The sequence below is a fragment of the Oncorhynchus clarkii genome, chromosome 20 (assembly GCF_045791955.1).
Source record: "Oncorhynchus clarkii lewisi isolate Uvic-CL-2024 chromosome 20, UVic_Ocla_1.0, whole genome shotgun sequence".
NCBI lineage: Eukaryota > Metazoa > Chordata > Actinopteri > Salmoniformes > Salmonidae > Oncorhynchus > Oncorhynchus clarkii.
Window position 1 is genome coordinate 48,695,801 of NC_092166.1, and position 21,267 is coordinate 48,717,067.

Consider the following 21,267-nt stretch of genomic DNA (forward strand, 5'->3'; position numbering starts at 1 on the left):
TATAATTCGTTTCTCAGAGCTGTTTGCTTTTCTAGTTAGAGCCTAACATTAGACATTGTTGGGACTTTGTTCATTGTCGTTAAACTAGCTAACGTTAGCTGGCTGGCTCGTTAGCTAACGATACGTGACGTGTGTACAACACCCGTTGAATATCGCGGGTGTCAGTAAACGTCTGCAAAAAAGAGTAATGAAAATGTTGCCAGCAGAGCTGGTTAGGCTGTTTTCATGTTATCCATAGGCAAACAAATCATCGGCCAGAACGTCAAGTGTGCGCTCCGAGAGCGAAAGGAGATGGGTGGGGCTAAAGCTTAAGAGGGTGTGAACGATGCTGAATGGGTGTAGATAAAGAAGAGCTCTTCACTAGATACCAAAACATTTAAGTGCATTTTTCTCAAAAGTGAGTTTACAAGTTGATCAACTTTCAAAGAAGAGTTACTTTCCCATTGTTCCTCAAATGCAGTGTATGATATGCCATTTTGTAGCTCTTGAGTTTCTACTTTTATCCAATGTAAAAAATAACATTTCCCATTTTGCTACATAAGAACGAATCCAAGTTGTAGAAACATCTCAAGGATGATCAATGGAAACAGGATGCACCTGAGCTCAATTTTGAGTCTCATAGCAAAGAGTCCCGAATACTTATGTAAATAAGGTGTTTCTGTTTTTTTTAAATTACACATTTGCAAACATTTCTAAAAAAACTGTTTTTTGCTTTGTCATTATGGGTTATTGTGTGTGTGTGTGTATTGATGAGGACAATAATTAATTTAATCCATTTTAGAATAACATTACATAACATTACAAATACTTTCCGAATGGCTTGTATGTAAACCACGCCCCTCAGCAAACCTTTGTCCTGCGATGTTGGTTACAAGGTTTAACTTATTTAAATTCGGTAAGAGAATAAGATTTTACCATTGATGTATTCAAATGAGTATTTTTGTGATGTCACAAAAAGCCCTTAATAATCTTGCCTCCATCCAGCCTCCTGACTCCAAGTGTTTGACATGGGGGAGGGGACCAGTAACTTTATGATACAATTTTATCAATGTAGAAGCAACAGTCATTTTTCATACTTTGGTAGTCCTACTTTGATCTGGTTTCATCCAATTATCATCCAATTTCATGAAAAACATGATTTTGACTGTTCAGGATCTTAAAAATCAGTGACTTGTCACCAACCATTATTTTCGTTGGTTTTGAGGGTATTAGGACAAAACATATTGATAATATCTCTGCTCTAAACTCTTTGCTTTGGTCGTCTTAGCAAAATGATAAACAAATGTAGAAAGTCTATCATTTAGGAGTGGTAACGTGTTCATAACATGATCCTCTGACAAGGGGTGGATTACTTTTCCCTCGAGAGAACAAATGTGTTTATTTTATGCTTTTATCAAATGTATTTATAAATACCCTTGCAGCTCAATTGTGGCTAACCTGGAATAAGAAGAGCCAGGCCTCCCCCTCAGTTGATCCACCTCCAGCTGAATCCTCTCCAGCTCGGCTATGAGCTGGTCCTGGGAGAGAGAGATGGGAGCACAGTACAGGATAACATTATATTCCAGTAAAGAAAAGTGCGTACTTGTTTACATGCATCTATTTCCATACTAAAATAACAAAACAAAGAACACATAAGAATAACTAAAGAACAGACAGAACTGACAAAACTACAAGATCACAGAAGTCTTTGTCTGTTGGCAAAACCAACATATTGTTATCAGTGCAGAGCAGTGTGACTGGTCTCCAGTTCTCACAGCGAAACAGACAAACCCTTGCGATGATAGATTCAATGGCATATTGAGACTGGGGAGGGTAAACTATCCACACTAGTATCCCAAAAAGGGTTTGCAAAAGTCAGTGTATAGCCCTAAAAACAACCGATGAGTAAGACCCGAGTCCAAAGTTCTAAATCAGTATAAAGTACTGCTGATGTCCTCATTCCATGTATCAACAGATGTAAAATACAACAACAATGTACATATTGAAATCTGATCAACTGGATACAATAAGGGGAAGATATGTACCTTGTTCGCTAAAAGATCATCTTGGACTTTCTTCATGTTTGCTAACTCCTCTGACAGTGCATTCTAGAAGAGTAGAGGAGTGATTATGCCACGTTTACTCATGTTTGCCATTCATTGTGTTGATAAAAAAATACTTAGGATTATTGATGGCAATATTAGCTAAATTTAGCATATGGTTAACAATGCTTTATAGTACCTTCTCCTCTAGGGCAGCCATTCTCTCTTTGAGGTGAAGCTGCAGTCGCTCGTTGGACTCAGACAGTAGCTTGTTCACCGTATCCGAGAGGCGTTTGTTGTGTTCGTCATTCATTTTCTCTCTCTGCCTTGCCTGAAACAGATGAAATGACGTAGTGAGGGTCAAGGTAGAGAAGAGAAAAAGCTGAAGAAACCGTGAGCTTTTGGGTAAGAGGTCATACAGTTCATAAAATTGATTGGCCAAAATGAAGGGTAAGGAACACTTGTAACACATGACCACTTTAGCAGGTAAAGTATAGCAGGTATAATGCTTTGTAACTTGTTATAAGCATGTATGAGACTTCATAATAGACCACTGTAAACCCCAAGGCATTTTTTTATCAAATAATTATAGTAAGTTGAACTCAAAGTTAAGTTGTGATAACAAATGAACTTTTTTTCCCAGCTTGTTCTACTGCAGGTGAATTTTCTAAAATGGTTTTTAATACCTGTGTTTTGCATGTACATTGAGTGATTGATTAATCTTATGCTACACAGAACATAAATAACATACATTTAGTTAGAATGTTTGCCCCCTTGACTGAAATGTATGTTCCAGTTTAAAAGGCTTATGCAATCTCCTCTCACTGTTCCTAACCCTGGCAGTCATTATGAATGCAGGTTGCTGCTGAATTAAAATGTCAACTGATATCTTAACTCTGGCTGAATTCCAATAGGAATTGCACATCACTTTGCAAGCCATCATAATGTGGCCTGCAGGTAGTGTTGTAGTGATGGGAAACTAACGCTTTCGGAAGGCTTCGGGGCTTTCACCAAATTGTGCCAAAAAACGGTTCATTAGTCAGAGCTTCATTATCTGTTCACAATGCACATAAGTGACATCTGCTGGTTAGCAATAAAAAGCAGCGTGTTGTAGTGAAACGCCAAATGGATCTCCCTCCTGTCCCTCTCCCATTACCCCGCCCACCCATAGCCATGGTCGAACTGACTGCACCTCAAGAGCTACCTGATTGGGCGACATCATCAGATGACGAATCAACCCAACCAACTGCTGAGAATGAATGGCACCAGGAAGAACCAGCCTCTGTTGCCAGCGATGCTTCTGATTGGGATCAATTGCTAGAGTCATTGCTGTTAGAGTGAGAGCACCGCCATAAGCGGATGCCCATATACAGTGCCTTGCAAAAGTATTCGGCCCCCTTGAACTTTGCGACCTTTTGCCACATTTCAGGCTTCAAACATAAAGATACAAAACTGTATTTTTTGTGAAGAATCAACAACAAGTGGGACACAATCAATTCTTTCCACAAATTTTCGATTGGATTCAGGTCTGGACTTTGACTTGGCCATTCTAACACCTGGATATGTTTATTTTTGAACCATTCCATTGTAGATTTTTTAAACAACACTTTTTATGGATATCTTTAAGAAATGGCTTTAAGAAATGGCTTTCTTCTTGCCACTCTTCCATAAAGGCCAGATTTGTGCAATATACGACTGATTGTTGTCCTATGGACAGAGTCTCCCACCTCAGCTGTAGATCTCTGCAGTTCATCCAGAGTGATCATGGGCCTCTTGGCTGCATCTCTGATCAGTCTTCTCCTTGTATGAGCTGAAAGTTTAGAGGGACGGCCAGGTCTTGGTAGATTTGCAGTGGTCTGATACTCCTTCCATTTCAATATTATCGCTTGCACAGTGCTCCTTGGGATGTTTAAAGCTTGGGAAATCTTTTTGTATCCAAATCCGGCTTTAAACTTCTTCACAACAGTATCTCGGACCTGCCTGGTGTGTTCCATGTTCTTCATGATGCTCTCTGCGCTTTTAACGGACCTCTGAGACTATCACAGTGCAGGTGCATTTATACGGAGACTTGATTACACACAGGTGGATTGTATTTATCATCATTAGTCATTTAGGTCAACATTGGATCATTCAGAGATCCTCACTGAACTTCTGGAGAGAGTTTGCTGCACTGAAAGTAAAGGGTCTGAATAATTTTGCACGCCCAATTTTTCAGTTTTTGATTTGTTAAAAAAGTTTGAAATATCCAATAAATGTCGTTCCACTTCATGATTGTGTCCCACTTGTTGTTGATTCTTCACAAAAAAATACAGTTTTATATCTTTATGTTTGAAGCCTGAAATGTGGCAAAAGGTCGCAAAGTTCAAGGGGGCCGAATACTTTCGCAAGGCACTGTATGTACTGACAAGAAATGTTTCCTGTTTTAGTAAAGCAGAATGTGTTTCCTGTTATAGCTCAGCAAGGGAGATTTCCTGTTGCTGAGATTTCCTGTTTCTATGGCTGAGGACACCTAGGAGATTTTGGACGGTGAAAAAGGTATAAATAGGGAAATTGCCGATACTTCGGCGCTGACTTCTTGAATTCTGAATTCATAGAGACAACCATTTGAACCAGGTATTGGTGCCTGACTCAAATCTTCTAAGATTCTAACATTGACTAACATCTGACTAAAGGAACTCTTGCATAGGCCTTTGATTTTTGGTGTATTCTATTGACTGCCAACCACTTTGTCGTTGACTGTGTGAAACTCCTGAGGAAACTTCAGTTAACTCTGACGTTATTCTTCTTGTAGGATTAACTCTCAGTCCCTTCAATTTAGTTGTGTACCATAGAACCTCCTGTAGATCATCAGGGCCAGAGATCTCTCTAGTACTCTCATCCAGTATAAACTTGAATCGAAATTTAGTGAACAAACGACTCCAATTCAACCTCTCGGCAGTTAGAGGGGAGTCGCTAAATAACTAAATTATCAATATCTGAACGATTAAACACCGCTCCTGATCTCGTGGGTCTCCCTGTCATCTTTTAAAGGTAATTAAGTTGAAATATTATATTTTATTAGCGATAAGTGTTATCATTGTACCAGGCATTAAGAACATAAGGCATTTGCATGTTTTGAGTAACGCTGTATGTAACCGAGTAACAAATTGTGTAAATTGATGTTGTTGATTGTAAAAGACAAAAAACAGAGTGTTTCAAAATCAACAGTAGTTTATTTTGTTTCGAGTACCCGCCCTCTTAAGGCAGTTAACGGCACGGGAGATAACAACTTTGACACTCCCCTCTACCGGGACATTGCAAACAGAGACCAATACTCTATAACAGAATAGCTACCACTAAAAGACAAGTTATTGTGTCCGGTGTGAACATTAATGTCTTATAGATCTATCTAGTTTTATTATCCAAGAGACAATTCTCACTTAGATACATCACAGGAAGGAAATACTCAACCATATTAAGGGAATAATAGATCCTAGTAGAGTTAGGCATAATACCAACCAGGAACAATAGCGGGTAAATAGTCTACGAGGAAAAAGTGGGGTTCGCACATCTCTGCTAGAGTTAGGCCAGTGGGAGTGACAAGGCAAAAGGCTTCTCTACGCGGACAACCATTGATAAAGAAAGAGAAGCAGGGCTACGCGAGCGGTCCTGATTATACCGACATAATCTAAAGCATCTATAGTGCCCTGCCTATCCAGGGAACGGAGCGCTAGCACCCCGCTGCCGGCCAAGGGGCGGGGCTGAAGGTTTCGTATCGCGACACTGTGATTATCAGAAAAAAAGTTTTTCTCTCCACTGTTTTCATCTAAGCGTCTTGATGCAATGGTAAGTTGCTGGCTATAATAGCCTATAATCAGTTGGAATGTTTCCTTGTTTTTCCTTCAAGTTTACTATCTTTCAAAAACTGTATCTATGGCACTATATAGGATTCTTAACACAGATGCACACGATACTAAATAGAAAAACAAATATTTTAACTACAGTGCAGAAATTGTGGTTTCACCTAAATCAAATCAAATGTTATTGGTCACATACACGTGTCTAGTAGATGTTATTGCCGGTGTAGCGAAATGCTTGTGCAGCGAAATTCAACTTCATTCGACCTCATACCCCTCACATCCCTGAATGTTCCATAGTTCACTACTCTACCTGCTAAGCTACCGGTCAGGTGACTACACTGAAGAAAAATATAAATGCAACAATTTTGAAGGGTACTTGCTTCCATTCAGTCACGAGCATTAGTTAGAACTGGGCACTGATGGGCAATTAGGCCTGACTTGTAGTTGGTGCTCCAATGCATCCCAAAGGTGTTCAATTGGGTTGAGGTCAGGGCTCTTTGCAGGCCAGTCAAGTTCTTCCACACCGATCTCAACAAACCATGTCTCTATGGACCTCGCTTTGTGCACGGGGACATTGTCATGCCGAAACAGGAAAGGACATTCCCCGAACTGTTAGCATAAAGTGGAAGCACAGAATCATCTACAATATCATTGTATGCTGTAGCGTTAAGATTTCCCTTCACTGGAACTAAGAGGCCTAGCCCGAACCATGAAAAACAGCCTGTACAGTTGCCACTATGCATTCGGGTAGGTAGCGTTCTCCTGGTATCCGCCAAATCCAGATTCGTCCGTTGGACTGCAAGATGGTGAAGCGTGATTCATCACTCCAGAGAACTAATTTCCACTGCTCAAATCAAATGTTATTTGTTACATGCGCCGAATACAACAGGTGTTGTGAAAAGCTTACTTACAAGCCCTTAACCAACAATGCAGTTAAGGAAAACAAATATTTACTAAAATATATATTTACTAAAATAAACTGTTGTAAAAAATACAAAAACACAATTCAAAAGAGAAAAATAACAAATAATTAAGGAGCAACAATAACATAACAGTAGCGAGGTTATATACTGGGGGTACCGGTACAGAGTCAATGTGCGGGGGCAATGATTAGTCGAGGTAATTGAGGTAATATGTACAGTACCAGTCAAAAGTTTGGACACACCTACTCATTCAAGGTTTTATCTTTATTTTTACTATTTTCTACATTGTAGAATAATAGTGAAGACATAAACTATAAAATAGCACATAAGGAATCATGTAGTAAACAAAAAATTGTTAAACAAATCAAAATATATTTTAGATTCTTCAAAGTAGCCACCCTTTTCCTTGAAGACAGCTTTGCACACTTTTGGCATTCTCTCAACGAGCTTCCCCTGGAATGCTTTGCCAACAGTTTTGAAGGAGTTCCCACATATGCTGAGCACTTGTTGGCTGCTTTTCCTTCACTCTGCGGTCCAACTCATCCCAATCCATCTCAATTGGGTTGAGACCAGGTGATTATGGAGGCCAGGTCATCTGATGCAGCACTCCATCACTCTCCTTCTTGGTCAAATAGCCCTTACACAGCCTGGAGGTGTGTTGGATCATTGTCCTGTTGAAAACAAATTATAGTCCCATTAAGAGCAAACCAGATGGGATGACATATCGCTGCAGAATGCTGTGGTATTCTGGTATGCTGTAGCTTAACCATGCTGGTTAAGTGTGCCTTGAATTCTAAATAAATCACAGACAGTGTCACCAGCAAAAAGCACCCCCACACCATCACGCCTCCTCCTCCATGCTTCACCGTGGGAACCACATGGGTGGAGATCATTCCATTCACCTACTCTGCATCTCACAGACACAGCGGTTAGAACTAAAAATAAACAATTTGGACTCATCAGACCAAAGGACAGCTTTCCGGTGGCCCAATGTCCATTGCTTGAGTTTCTTGGCCCAAGAAAGTCTCTTCTTATTATTTGCTAGTGGTTTCTTTGCAGCAATTCAACCATGAAGGCCTGATTCACGCAGTCTCCTCTGAACAGTTGATTTTGAGATGTCTCTGTGAAGCATTTATTTGAGCTGCAATCTGAGGCTGGTAACTACTGAATTTATCCTCTGAAGCAGAGGTAACTCTGGGTCTTCCTTTCCTGTTGACGGTCCTCATGAGAGCCAGTTTCATCATAGCGCTTGATGGTTTTTGCGACTGCACTTGAAGAAACTGTCAAAGCACTTGAAGAAACTGTCAAAGCACTTGAAGAAACTGTCAAACTGTCAAAGACCTTCATGTCTTAAAGGAGTGATGGACTGTCGTTTCTCGTTGCTTATTTGAGCTGTTCTTGCCATAATATGGAATTGGTCTTTTAGCAAATAGGGCTATATTCTGTATGCCACCCCTACTTTATTACAACACAACTGATTCACTCAAACACATTAAGAAGGAAAGAAATTCACAAATTAACTTTTAACAAGGCACACATGTTAATTTAAATTATTCCAGGTGACTACCTCATGACGCTGTCTGAGAGAATGCCAAGAGTGTACAAAGTTGTCATCAAGGCAGAGGGTGTCTACCTTGAAGAATCTCAAATACTAAACATATTTTGATTTGGTAAATACTTTCTTGGTTACTACATGATTCCATATGTGTTATTTCATAGTTTTGATGTCTTCAGGTATTCTACCATGTAGAAAATAGTAAAAGTTAAGAAAAACTCTGGAATGAGTAAGTGTGTACAAACTTTTGACTGGGACTGTACATGTATGTAGAGGGGCGGCAGGTAGCCAAGTGGTTGGAGCATTGGGCCAGTAACCAAAATGTTGCTAGTTCTAAATCCCCTAGCTGACAAGGTAAGAATCTGTCATGCTGCCTCTGAACAAGGCAGTTAACCCACTGTTCCTAGGCCATCATTGTAAATAAGAATTTGTTCTTAAATGCCTTGCCAACTTAAATAAAAAACAAAAAAAGAAATAGAGGTAAAGTGACTATGCATGTATAATAAACAAAGAGTAGCAGCAGTGTAAAAATGCCTTCAGCTCAGTGCGGATGTTGCCTGTAATCCATGGCTTCTGGTTGGGGTATGTACGTACGGTCACTGTGGGGATGACGTCATCGATGCACTTATTGATGACGCCAGTGACTGATGTGGTGTGCTCCTCACTGCCATTGGAAGAATCCTGGAACATATTCCAGTCTGTGCTAGCAAAACAGTCCTGTAGCTTAGCATCTGCTTCATCTGACCACTGGTACTTCCTGCTTTAGTTTTTGCTTGTTAGCAGGAATAAGGAGGATAGAGTTATGGTCAGATTTGCCAAATGGATGGCGAGGAAGAGCTTTGTACGCGTGTAGAATAAAGGTGGTCTAGAGTTTCCACCCCTCTGGTTGCATGTTTAACATGCTGGTAGAAATGAGGTAAAACGGATTTAAGTTTCCCTACATTAAAGTCCCTGGCCACTAGGAGCACCGCCTCTGGATGAGCATTTTCTTGTTTGCTTTTGGCCTTATAGAGCTCTTTGAGTGCCATCTTAGTGCCAGTATCAGTTTGTGGTGGTAGATAGACAGCTACAAAAAAATACAGATGAAAACTCTCTTGGGATACTCTACCTTAGGCTAGCAAAACCTTGAGACTTCCTTAATATTAGATTTTGTACACCAGCTGTTATTGACAAATAGACACAGACCGCCACCCCATGTCTTACCGGAGGCAGCTGTTCTGTCTTGCCGATGGACCGAAAACCCCGCCAGCTGTATGTTATCCATGCCGTTGTTCAGCCACGACTCGGTGAAACATAAGATATTACAATTTTTAATGTCCTGTTGGTAGGATAGCCTTGATCGGAGCTCATCCATTTTGTTATTCAATGATTACACGTTCGCTAATAGGACTGACGGTAGAGGGGGATTACTCACTCGTCGTTGAATCCTTACAAGGCCCCCCGACTTGTTGGAAAGGTTGCATCCTATGACGGTGCAACGTTGAATGTCACTGAGCTCTTCAGTATGGGCCATTCTACTGCCAATGCTTGTCTATGGAGATTGCATGGCTGTGTACTCGATTTTATACACCTGTCAGAGATGGGTGTGGCTGAAATAGCCAAATCCACTAATATGAAGGACTTTTGGCTTTAGCAGCGCGGATCAGAAAACCAGTCAGTATCTGGTGTGACCACCATTTGCATCATGCAGCTCGACACATCTTCTTCACGTAGAGTTGATCAGGCTGTTGATTGTGGCCTGTGGAATGTTGTCCCACTCCTCCTCAATGGCTGTGCGAAATAGCTGGATATTGGCAGGAACTGAAACCCGCTGTCGATGCAGAGCACCCCAAACATGCTCTGTCTGGTAAGTATGCAGGCCATGGCAGAACTGGGACATTTTTAGCTTCCAGGAATTGTGTACAGATCCTTGCGACATGGGGCCGTGAATTATCATGCTGAAACACGAGGCGATGGCGGTGGATGAATGGCACGACAATGGGCCTAAATCTTTTGATTTTTATTTAACCTTTATTTAACAAGGCAAGTCAGTTAATTAAGAACAAATTATTATTTACAATGACGGCCTACCCCAGACAAACCCTAACCTTGACGATGCTGAGCCAATTGTGCTCCGCCCTATGGGACTCCCAATCACGGCCGGTTGTGATAATGCCTGGAATCGAACCAGGGTCTGTAGTAACGCCTCTAGCACTGAGATGCAGTGCCTTAGACCGCCACTTGGGAGCCCCCCTTTCAGCTTATTTCAGCTCATGAAGCATGAGACCAACACTTCACATGTTGCGCTTATATTTTTGTTCTGTGTATATTTGTAAGTACGGTGTCCATTGGAGGTCTGTGTTTGAAAGTAGCTTGGAATCGAAGAAAGCACCGGAACCAAGGCAAAATCAGTGTGATCTCACATTTTGCAACACATGGTTTGAAAAAGAACGTGATCAATTGAAGCTTCAGATGTCATTGATGATGTACTTCTGATAAAGTGATACATGCATCGGCAAACTGCTTCGACGTTAGCTGCTTAGCGATTGCTACGCATACCTCTGAGCTCCGGTATCAAACGTAACATCATTAGTACATTTCCCTGGTTTTCCCGGAATCCCAGTTGGAAGATTCCAGGAATCCCAGTTGGAGGATTCCAGGAAACCCCTCAAACAGTATATGTATTTTTTTAAATCTGGGAATTTTATTAAAGTTACCAGTTTTGCAACCCCACTTGCAGGCGTGATGTAGCCGGTAAGCAATGATTTTCAGGCTATTGTATTAGGGTAAAGCTAGGCCTTATGAGATATGTATTTTCATAAAGAATTATAACATTCACGTAAAAACTATCGTGGTGAAGGCCACAGGACTGAAAATGAACGAATTCAACAACATGGGGCTCCCGAGTGGCACAGCGGTCTAAGGCACTGAATCTCAGTGCTAGAGGCGTCACTACAGACACCCTGGTTTGAATCCAAGTTGTATCACAACCGGCTGTGATTGGGAGTCCCATAGGGCGGCGCACAATTGGCTAAGAATTTGTTCTTAACTGACTTGCCTAGTTAAATAATGGTTAAATAAAATAAAAAATGTCTGTCACTAACAATAAGTGGTAATTCTGCAATACACTCGAAAGGGCAAGCTGATTACCGTCCAACTCATATCTGGATCCCCCTATAGCATGTGTCAAACTCATTCCACGGAGAGTCAAGTGTCGGCGGGTTTTCCTTCCTCCATTGTACTTGGTTGATGAATTAGGTCACTGATTAGCAAGAACCCTACCTCACATGGTTGTCTAGGTCTTACCTGAAAGGAATAACCTAAAATCAGCAGACACTAGGCCCTCCATGGAATGAGTTTGACACCCCTGCCCTACAGGGTCACATCGACTCTATCGATTTGAGTAATGACTCCAAAATCACTTTAAGTAACTGTACTCAGATATATTTAGTGCAACAGGTTTCCTGAACATTTTTGAATAATGACAGCACATTCGGGTTTACAGTGTACAAACAAATACTGCATTATTACCCTCTGCAACTCCTGATTTTTCTCTTCAAGTTGTCCCTCGATCTGTCGTAGTCGCTCCTCAAAGTTTCCATGGCGTTCCTCTGCCTAAATAGAAAAGATAGCGTTTGTATATGAGATCAAATATAAACTCAGACTAACACACGGACAGATAGTTGGTTTGCCAATAGGAGGACAACTCAGGTCTTACAGACGGACCGACGGTAGAAAGTGGAAAGAGACAGACAGACACAACCAAGCAGTTTCACAGACAGTCAGAAATATCCACATGAGTAAACAGAGCAAACAGAATGCATCCAGTACAGTACCTTGTTGAGGGCAGCCATTCTCTGGGCGAGCTGGGCCTCAATCTCGGGCAGTGTTTCGGCCCGCTGCAGGGTCTGCTGGAGCTTCTGCTTGGCGTCCTCCAGACGCTCCTGGAACTGCCTGTTCTTCTCTTCACTCTGACAGCACACAGGACGAGAAAGAGGGAAGAAAGCAGATGAAGTCAGGGATATTTTTATAAAATCCAGGTCTGAGCCCGAGGGATGGTTTTCTGGACTCAGATTAAGCCTGGTCTTGGACTAACACACTTTTAATGGAGATACTCCATTGAGAATGACTTCAATCTAGGTACAGGAAATTGGCCGTAAGAATCTGGCCCTAAGTATTAAAAGACAATGCTACTCTGGATATAACCTACTCATTTTTACAGGGTTATTGTACATCTATGTAAGCCACCCTTGTAGTCGTGTGTTAACCATTACCTGTCTGTGCAGTGACTCCTTGCTGACCAGCTCATTCTCCAGCTTATCTTTGATGTCATGTAGAGAGGTTGCTTCCCTCTGAGCACTAAGGTACCTGCAAACAACATGGACACATTGTGATGTGATGGTAACAAAGGTGGATAACACCAACGGTGAACGTTGGTCGGGCCGATGACCGACAGCGAGTAATGTCAATGTTAACGCTAACAAAGCTTATTTGGCACAATAGGAGTGTAAATATTTTCTAAACAAAGTTTATGTTCATTTATGCTCCACTACATCCCTGACATTAGTTATGCACATCCACTCTTCACTGTATGTACAGTATGCAGACACAAGCCAACTATTGCAGTGTGCTGTAACGATTGAAAATACCCAGGCATTGAGATAAAGACGAAAGGTGTTGTGACACCTAGGTGATTGCTTTTCAGATAATGAGGGAAAAACCTGGTAGTTTGGCACCATTGTACTCGGTGTAAAAAATGGGAAATGAATAATCACACGAGTCAGTATCATTCTGCAAATAGAGGGTTACCTGCGTTCTAATGTAGTGATCCTCTCCTCCATATCCTCCCTCTGGCACAGAGCCTGAACGATGCAGAAATGTAGTAAAGCATGGTTAATCATCCAAATAACACATTACACATTGTGAATATCACAAACTGTATAAAATGGTAACCAAAACATTTGACAGAGAAATGTACACATTTACAGTGGGGCAAAAAAGTATTTAGTCGTCCACCAATTGTGCAAGTTCTCCCACTTAAAAAGATGAGAGAGGCCTGTAATTTTCATCATAGGTACACTTCAACTATGACAGACAAAATGAGAAAGAAAATCCAGAAAATCATATTGTAGGATTTTTAATGAATTTATTTGCAAATGATAATTATTTGGTCAATAACAAAAGTTTATCTTAATACTTTGACAATACCTTTTGTTGGCAATGACAGAGGTCAAACGTTTTCTGTAAGTCTTCACAAGGTTTTCACACACTGTTGCTGGTATTTTGGCCCATTCCTCCATGCAGATCTCCTCTAGAGCAGTGATGTTTTGGATCTGGAGACTGGCTAGGCCACTCCAGGACCTTGAAATTCTTCTTACGAAGCCACTCCTTCGTTGCCAGGGCGGTGTGTTTGGGATCATTGTCATGCTGAAAGACCCAGCCACGTTTCATCTTCAATGCCCTTGCTGATGGAAGGAGGTTTTCACTCAAAATCTCACGATACATGGCCCCATTCATTCTTTCCTTTACACAGATCAGTCGTCCTGGTCCCTTTGCAGAAAAACAGCCCCAAAGCATGATGTTTCCACCCCCATGCTTCACAGTAGGTATGGTGTTCTTTGGATGCAACTCAACATTCTTTGTCCTCCAAACACGACGAGCTGAGTTTTTACCAAAAAGTTATATTTTGGTTTCATCTGACCATATGACATTCCCCCAATTTTCTTCTGGATCATCCAAATGCTCTCTAGAAAACTTCAGACGGGCCTGGACATGTACTGACTTAAGCAGGGGGACACGTCTGGCACTGCAGGATTTGAGTCCCTGGCGGCGTAGTGTGTTACTGATAGTAGGCTTTGTTACTTTGGTCCCAGCTCTCTGCAGGTCATTCACTAAGTCCCCCCGTGTGGTTCTCGGATTTTTGCTCACCGTTCTTGTGATCATTTTGACCCCACGGGGTGAGATCTTGCCCCAGATCGAGGGAGATTATCAGTGTTCTTGTATGTCTTCCATTTCCTAATAATTGCTCCCACAGTTGATTTCTTCAAACCAAGCTGCTTACCTATTGCAGATTCAGTCTTCCCAGCCTGGTGCAGGTCTACAATTTTGTTTCTGGTGTCCTTTGACAGCTCTTTGGTCTTGGCCATAGTGGAGTTTGGAGTGTGACTGTTTGAGGTTGTGGACAGGTGTCTTTTATACTGATAACAAGTTCAAACAGGTGCCATTAATACAGGTAACGAGTGGAGGACAGAGGAGACTCTTAAAGAAGAAATTACAGGTCTGCGAGAGCCAGAAATCTTGCTTGTTTGTAGGTGACCAAATACTTATTTTCCACCATAATTTGCAAATAAATTCATTACAAATCCTACAATGTGATTTTCTGGATGTTTTTTTTCTAATTTTGTCTGTTATAGTTGAAGTGTACCTATGATGAAAATTACAGGCCTCTCTCATCTTTTTAAGTGGGAGAACTTGCACAATTGTTGGCTGACTAAATACTTTTTTGCCCCACTGTATATGAATTGACTATTCATTATCACATTTGTTCAGTCATTTAACATGTGCACAGCTCCTCTAGTCTTTCTTGTCACCTAGGGCTCGTCTTATAGCTACTCTTTCTTTCATATTCAATATTAATTTACATGTTTTAATAATATTATAAACTTTGTAGGGATAGCCCCCATTTTTTCATTTTTTGCTTAAATCTACCTGCCTGTAGCTCAGGCTCTGAAGCAAGTATATGCATATTCTTAGCACCGTTTGAAAGGAAACACTTTGAAGTGTAGATCTGGTAGATCAAATACAAAGAAAAAAACAGCCAGTTTTTTTTCTACCACCATCTTTGAAATGCAAGAGAAAGGTCCCAGTTCTAGCCATCACTCTGGTTGTAATTCTGATAGTGTCCACAAGATAGCAGCAGTGCACATGCAACGTTTCAGACGGATAACTTTAACTATGAGTGAATTACAAGACTTTTAGTGTGAAGTCCCCGGGTACATTTGGGCAAATCGTGAATACTATGAGGCTCCTGGTCGCAGTGCTTTAGACTGCTGCGCCACTCAGGAGCCACTCGGAAGCTAAATGATATATTGCAACTGATTCATGATAAATATAACTCATTAATGCATATTTTCCCGTAATTCATACTAGGCATTCTTATGCTCTGTGCTTTGAGATATTTGCATTGGCTGCACATAATGGGATAGAAAAGCAGCTTGAACAGAGAGGCTTCGGGAACTGATAGAATGTAAGGCATGGGGTGGGCAGCCTAATTACAATTTTTTTATGTGTGTGTGTAAAAATCGATGCTCCAGGCCTTACGTAAAAATAGATGCCCCAGGCCTTAGTTGAGCGTCTAAAACTGGATAGAAAGTACTGTATGTAGAAATTATAATTGACCTATATAATTTTGAAATAGCGGTCCTTTTTCTGTCACGCAAATTGATTTTGACAAACAAATAGGTTAAAAAAATTACTTCAGCCCTTCGTTGAATTTCGTAATACCGATGTGGCCCTCGAGCGAAAAAGGTTTCCCACCCCTGACCAAAGGCCTTGGCCAGGAACAGATTGGCCTGACTGACCTCCTTCACGTCCCTCTGGAGCTTCTGATTGGCCTCCTCCGACTTTGTCAACTCCCTCCTGGCGGCTGCAAGCTGTTCCTCTATTTCCCCAACCTGAAATGACACGAGGAAGAGCAATCAGATGATAAGGGACAATAAAGGACTATAACAGGATAGAGGGCCTTTATGTGTGAAGCCATCAAGCACTGGTTTGGGTAGAGGCAGGTTTATGGCAAATATATAGAAAAGAGTGTCATGTACAATGATCAGGCTGTGTGGGTTTTGTCAAACAGATGAAATGTTATGACTGTCCCCAACCTAATCTATTTTTCTTTATACTTCTTCTGTTTTCTCTCTCTTTCACTCTTGTTCTCTTTCACACTCTCACACAATAGTGTTGGGAATGGTTCATAACAGTATAGGTTGCATTAAGCCCATATTATTTAACGGGTGGGTCAAATCCTGAATGCTGATTGGTTAAAAACGCATTCCAGCTGGTGTCTATTCCACAAGTTACCACCAGCTAAATGACATTAAAATGCATATTTACTCTGTTCCATCTGACTGCGCAATCCACTGTCTCATCAGCCCAGGCAGGGAAGTTATAAACTTGATCTTCACTATAAAAATCATGCAGACATTCTCACATTCTTTTAGACTAACATTTAGTTTTCAACAGCAGAGATTTGTATAAACCTTGCGACATTTGCAACATTGTTTCAATATTAAAATATTCAGCTGTCCCATAGTAATGAACGTGTAGGGATCGGAAGTCAGGACGAGAGAGGCAGGCAGCGTTTCTCAGACAGTCGAAATCATGAATCAGCTGGCATATTTATGGATACATACAAAGAAATGTCAATTGAAAAAGGGTAAAACTAAAAGACGTGAGGCTAGCTTGTAGTCTTTCCAGCTTTAGTTTGAAGTTATTGTGATAGCTGTGTTGATGGCTAGCTCCTCTGAACAACAGTGTCCTGACGAGAGAGCACATTTTCTATGCCAGGTGAAATTGCACCTCATTAGCTCAATGTTATGGATGTATTCAAATAAATGTCACCAGAAAACAGCTTCAATAAATGCAGCTGCTGTTGTTATTCTGTCTGCACTGTTTGACGTGACTGTAAATTAGCCGTAGTTGGCTAGCAAGCAAGTCATAACGTTGCCAGCCAGTATGGCAATGGAACAAAAACACTGAACGACTGGGTCACGTCCATAGATACAGAACAAAAAGACTGAACGACTGGGTCACGTCCATAGACACAGAACAAAAAGACTGAACGACTGGGTCACGTCCATAGATACTGAACAAAAAGACTGAACGACTGGGTCACGTCCATAGATACAGAACAAAAAGACTGAACGACTGGGTCACGTCCATAGACACAGAACAAAAAGACTGAACGACTGGGTCACGTCCATAGATACTGAACAAAAAGACTGAACGACTGGGCCACGTCCATAGATACTGAACAAAAAGACTGAACGACTGGGTCACGTCCATAGATACAGAACAAAAAGACTGAACGACTGGATCACGTCCATAGATACAGATCAAAAAGACTGAACGACTGGGTCACGTCTCTGGCAACCGAACCAATAAAACGAACGACCAGCCGGCTTGGGTAGCAACCCTAGATTTGTTTCGGGACTATATCTTGTGGAAGGATTAAATAGTATGAATACATTCATCAAAATAACGTTTTTAATGAAAATATGTAAATTATTATTTGAATATGTTGGTTACCCGTTGTAGGGCATTGGTTACCCCTCGAAGGGCATTATATATCATCCAAACACCGGCTTCTTGGGCATTATCACTTAAATAAACTACACTGTAAAACTTTTAATGTAAATTTACAGTAACATTCTGGCAGCAATTGGCCAGTAAGTCACTTTCATTTATTTTACAGTACAGCTACTGTAATCCATTTTACGGTACCACAAATATGACTGTAATCTAATTTACAGAACCAATTACAATGACAGAATATTACTGTAATTACCCAGTGACATATTAACCAGTGGTCCAGTATTTCAGAAACGTCCGGCCTCCTGGGCTTTTCACGTACGACAGTGTCTATCTAGGGTTTACCAAGAATGGTGTGACAAACGCAAAACATCCAGTCAGTGGCAGTGCTGTGGGTGAAAACAGCTCGTTGATGAGAGGTCGAAGGAGAATGGCAAGAATTGTGCAAGCTAACAGGTTTGTCCACAAATGGCACAGTACAACCGTGGTGTGTAGAACGGCATCTCGGAACGCACAACTCGTCGGTCCTTTACACAGATGGGCTATTATAGCAGACCACACCGGGTTCCACTTCTATCAGCTAAAAACAGAAAGAAGCGGCTCCAGTGGGCACGAGATCACCAACACTGGATAATTGAGGAGTGGAAAAACATTGCCAGGTCTGACGAATCCAGGTTTCTGTTGTGTCATGCTGATGGCAGAGTCAGGATTTGGCGTAAGCAACTTGAGTCCATGGCCCCATCCGGCCTGGTGTCAACAGTACAGGCTAGTAGCGGTAATAGTGTGGGGAATGTTCTCCTGAAACATGTTAGGTCCCTTAATACCAATTCAGCAACGTTTCCATTCACCAAATAATTCAGGCTGTTCTGGAGGCAAAGGGGTGTCCGACTCAGTACCAGGTGGGTTTACTTTCCAACACACTAACTGATATGTGTTGCTTTATATCACTTGCACTCTGATCTGTTTCCTACATACATTTAATTGTTAGGGAACCACTACCACATATTAGCTATATTTGTACAGCATTCTCACTAACAGGTGCAACAAATATAACCTCTTACAAGACACCCCTCAGAATATATTAATGAGACACTAGTGTTCAAATGGTTTTTGTCGCTCAAAAAATAAAGTATGGTACTGTGTTCTGAATTACAGAAAATTACTAGCAGTGATATTCAGGACAAGGTTTGTAGAAATCCTTAAAATACAGTATATTACTGTTTTCTGTTGGGGTACAGCACTCTCACAGATACAACAAATATAGCCTCTTACAAGGCACGTCTTAAAATACATTAATGAGCCAGAGACTCTTTCATCGCCCACAACATTTTTCCCACAATGCACCATAATTCATTCTGTAAAACACATTTAAGGTATTTTACTGTGCATTCTACAGTGTTTTACAGTTGAAATGACAGAAAAGTCTTACAGAGTGCTGTAAAACACATTTACAGTATTTTACTGTGCATTTTAAACATGTTTACTGTTGAAATGACAGAAACATCTTACAGTGTAGGCAGTGCATACATGTACCAAAACATGTAGGGTAGGCTACATTCTCTCCTTCTCTAACCCACCTGTCGACACATCAGGGCCAGTCTCTCTTTCAGCTGGCAGAGCTCAGCTCTTAGGCGCTCTATCTCTGTTTCTCTCTGTCTGCCGATCTCCCCGTCCAATCCAGAAGACGGTCCATTGGGTAGGCGCTGATGTCACGGGCAACGATGGTTTTTGAGAGAGGAGAGGGACGGGAAATGAGATCAATTAGACCCATGTTGAATATCAAAGAGACACATCATAATACCCATATACTATGTACTGTTATTAACGTTTGGACGGTAACAAACTTAAATACTGGAACCAACGTGCATAAATCTTACATCTTTCCCGCCGTCCATCCCCTTTTGCCGTCTTTTAATTTGGTCTCTTAAAGAGATTACCTGCAAGAGAGGTAAATGACAAAAAAATAGTGAATGCATTTGTATCTTTCTTATTGTCAAGAAATTGAGATATAACATGCTCTAATAAAACATCTGTATCCCGTATGGCTTTTACCTCTTGTGCTGTTGCTTGTAGTTGATCCTCCAAAAGAGTCACTCTCTCAAGGGCCACCCGGAGTCGCTCTCGAACCTTAGGGCCAAAAATGAGAAATGAAAGAGAAACGCTGAGAAATGTGTCTGTCTGGATCCCTTCATCAAAACAATAAAGCGACTGTTGAGAGAAAGCTACAGTAGCTGCTTATGAGTGGGATGGAGACCCAAAATGGGAGCCTGGTGGCCTGGTCGCCCACCTTCTCATCCAAAGCCTTGTGGTGTTCAAACAGGGACTTGAGGGCCTTGAGGACCTCCACTTCACTGGAGACCCCTGCTGGGGACTGGGCCTGTCTCTTCACCACTGTCATCCTCAGACTGCGCTCGTGACGGGACACAAGACACTCCAGGTGCTCTAGTAACAACTATATATTGGAAGGGAGAGGGAAAGATGGAAAGAGAGAGAGAAGGGGGAAGAGTAGGAGAAAGAGACAGCCAGAAAGAGGCATATATAGAGATTGAGGTAGAGGGAGAGAGAGGCAGAAGAGTTAGAGACGCACAGAAGGAGATGGAGAGAGGCAAAGGAAAGGAGAGACAGGCAGAGTAGGAGGTGGAGAGGAAGGAAAAAGGAGGACAGAAGGTAAGAGAGGCACAGGAGGGGAGAGAGGGGGAGAGAGAGAGACAAGATGGCAGAATGACAGAGTTTATAGGGAGTAGACAGGAGTGGAAGAGCATAAGATAGCAGAAAGGGGGAGAAACATGGAGAAAAAGGAGAGGGACGGTAGGAGAAAATGTGAAAGTGTGTACTAGGGAGGAGAAGAGGGAGTAATATAATTAATCAATACCACAACTACAATGGGTGAGAAAGAACAAACACAACTGCTGGGGAAGTGCTAAGGAGTAAAATGGCTGATAAACATCTTACACGTGTGTTATTTCTCTCTGCCTTGAGCTCAGAAATCTCCTCTTCCCTCTCCAGTAGCTGCTCCCGGCAAACATTTAGTTCCTTAGACAGCACAGCAAACTCCTGCAAAACCCCCAAGCAACATAACATAACATTCGTGAACAATATGGACGACTTGTAACATGCTCACATATACTCAATCAATGTAGACACAATATTACAGGAAATATACTGTAATCAGCTAGGTGTGCAACCAACTCTGAAAACACACACGCATGTACAGTACACACATACGCATGTACACACGCATGCACACACACAGACAGACAAACAGGCACGCACACACACGCACACACGCACGCACGCACAGACATTGAAGCAGTAAGCAAGCATAATAATCATGTACTGATCCACTGACACAGATTACGCTGCAGTGACACTATCAGGCTCAGAGCCGCCTATGTCAACTGGTCTTCAAGGATTAAATCACTGAGTTACACCATGATACTGCACTGAAAGGTGAGAAACACAGCATTGATATGTCACTTACAATACTAACTCTAAACACTGTCAACAACAGTGTGAGTAAAATATCTGGCCATCAGAAGGTAATACAACATGCAACACTTTTGTAATTATTCCTTATGATCTGTACCCTTCCAAAAAAATTGAAAATTATCCCTATTATTTGGAAGAAAAAGGAAACCCCCAAA

General features: G+C 41.5%; 1 protein-coding gene across 2 annotated transcripts in view; it reads right to left on the reverse strand.

Annotated features, from left to right (window-relative positions):
- LOC139377471 (liprin-alpha-3-like) overlaps positions 1-21,267 on the reverse strand; it is a 67,540-nt gene that overhangs the window by 36,597 nt on the left and 9,676 nt on the right. For both annotated transcript variants that reach the window (XM_071120503.1, XM_071120502.1), the window contains 13 exons: positions 20,576-20,677; positions 19,911-20,075; positions 19,676-19,750; positions 19,501-19,560; positions 19,201-19,326; positions 15,898-15,990; positions 13,127-13,179; positions 12,592-12,685; positions 12,154-12,288; positions 11,849-11,932; positions 2,221-2,352; positions 2,025-2,087; positions 1,438-1,517 (listed from right to left, as the gene is read on the reverse strand). In XM_071120503.1, coding sequence (XP_070976604.1) covers positions 1,438-1,517; positions 2,025-2,087; positions 2,221-2,352; positions 11,849-11,932; positions 12,154-12,288; positions 12,592-12,685; positions 13,127-13,179; positions 15,898-15,990; positions 19,201-19,326; positions 19,501-19,560; positions 19,676-19,750; positions 19,911-20,075; positions 20,576-20,677 — 1,262 coding nt within the window. The remainder of the gene's footprint in view (positions 1-1,437; positions 1,518-2,024; positions 2,088-2,220; positions 2,353-11,848; positions 11,933-12,153; positions 12,289-12,591; positions 12,686-13,126; positions 13,180-15,897; positions 15,991-19,200; positions 19,327-19,500; positions 19,561-19,675; positions 19,751-19,910; positions 20,076-20,575; positions 20,678-21,267) is intronic.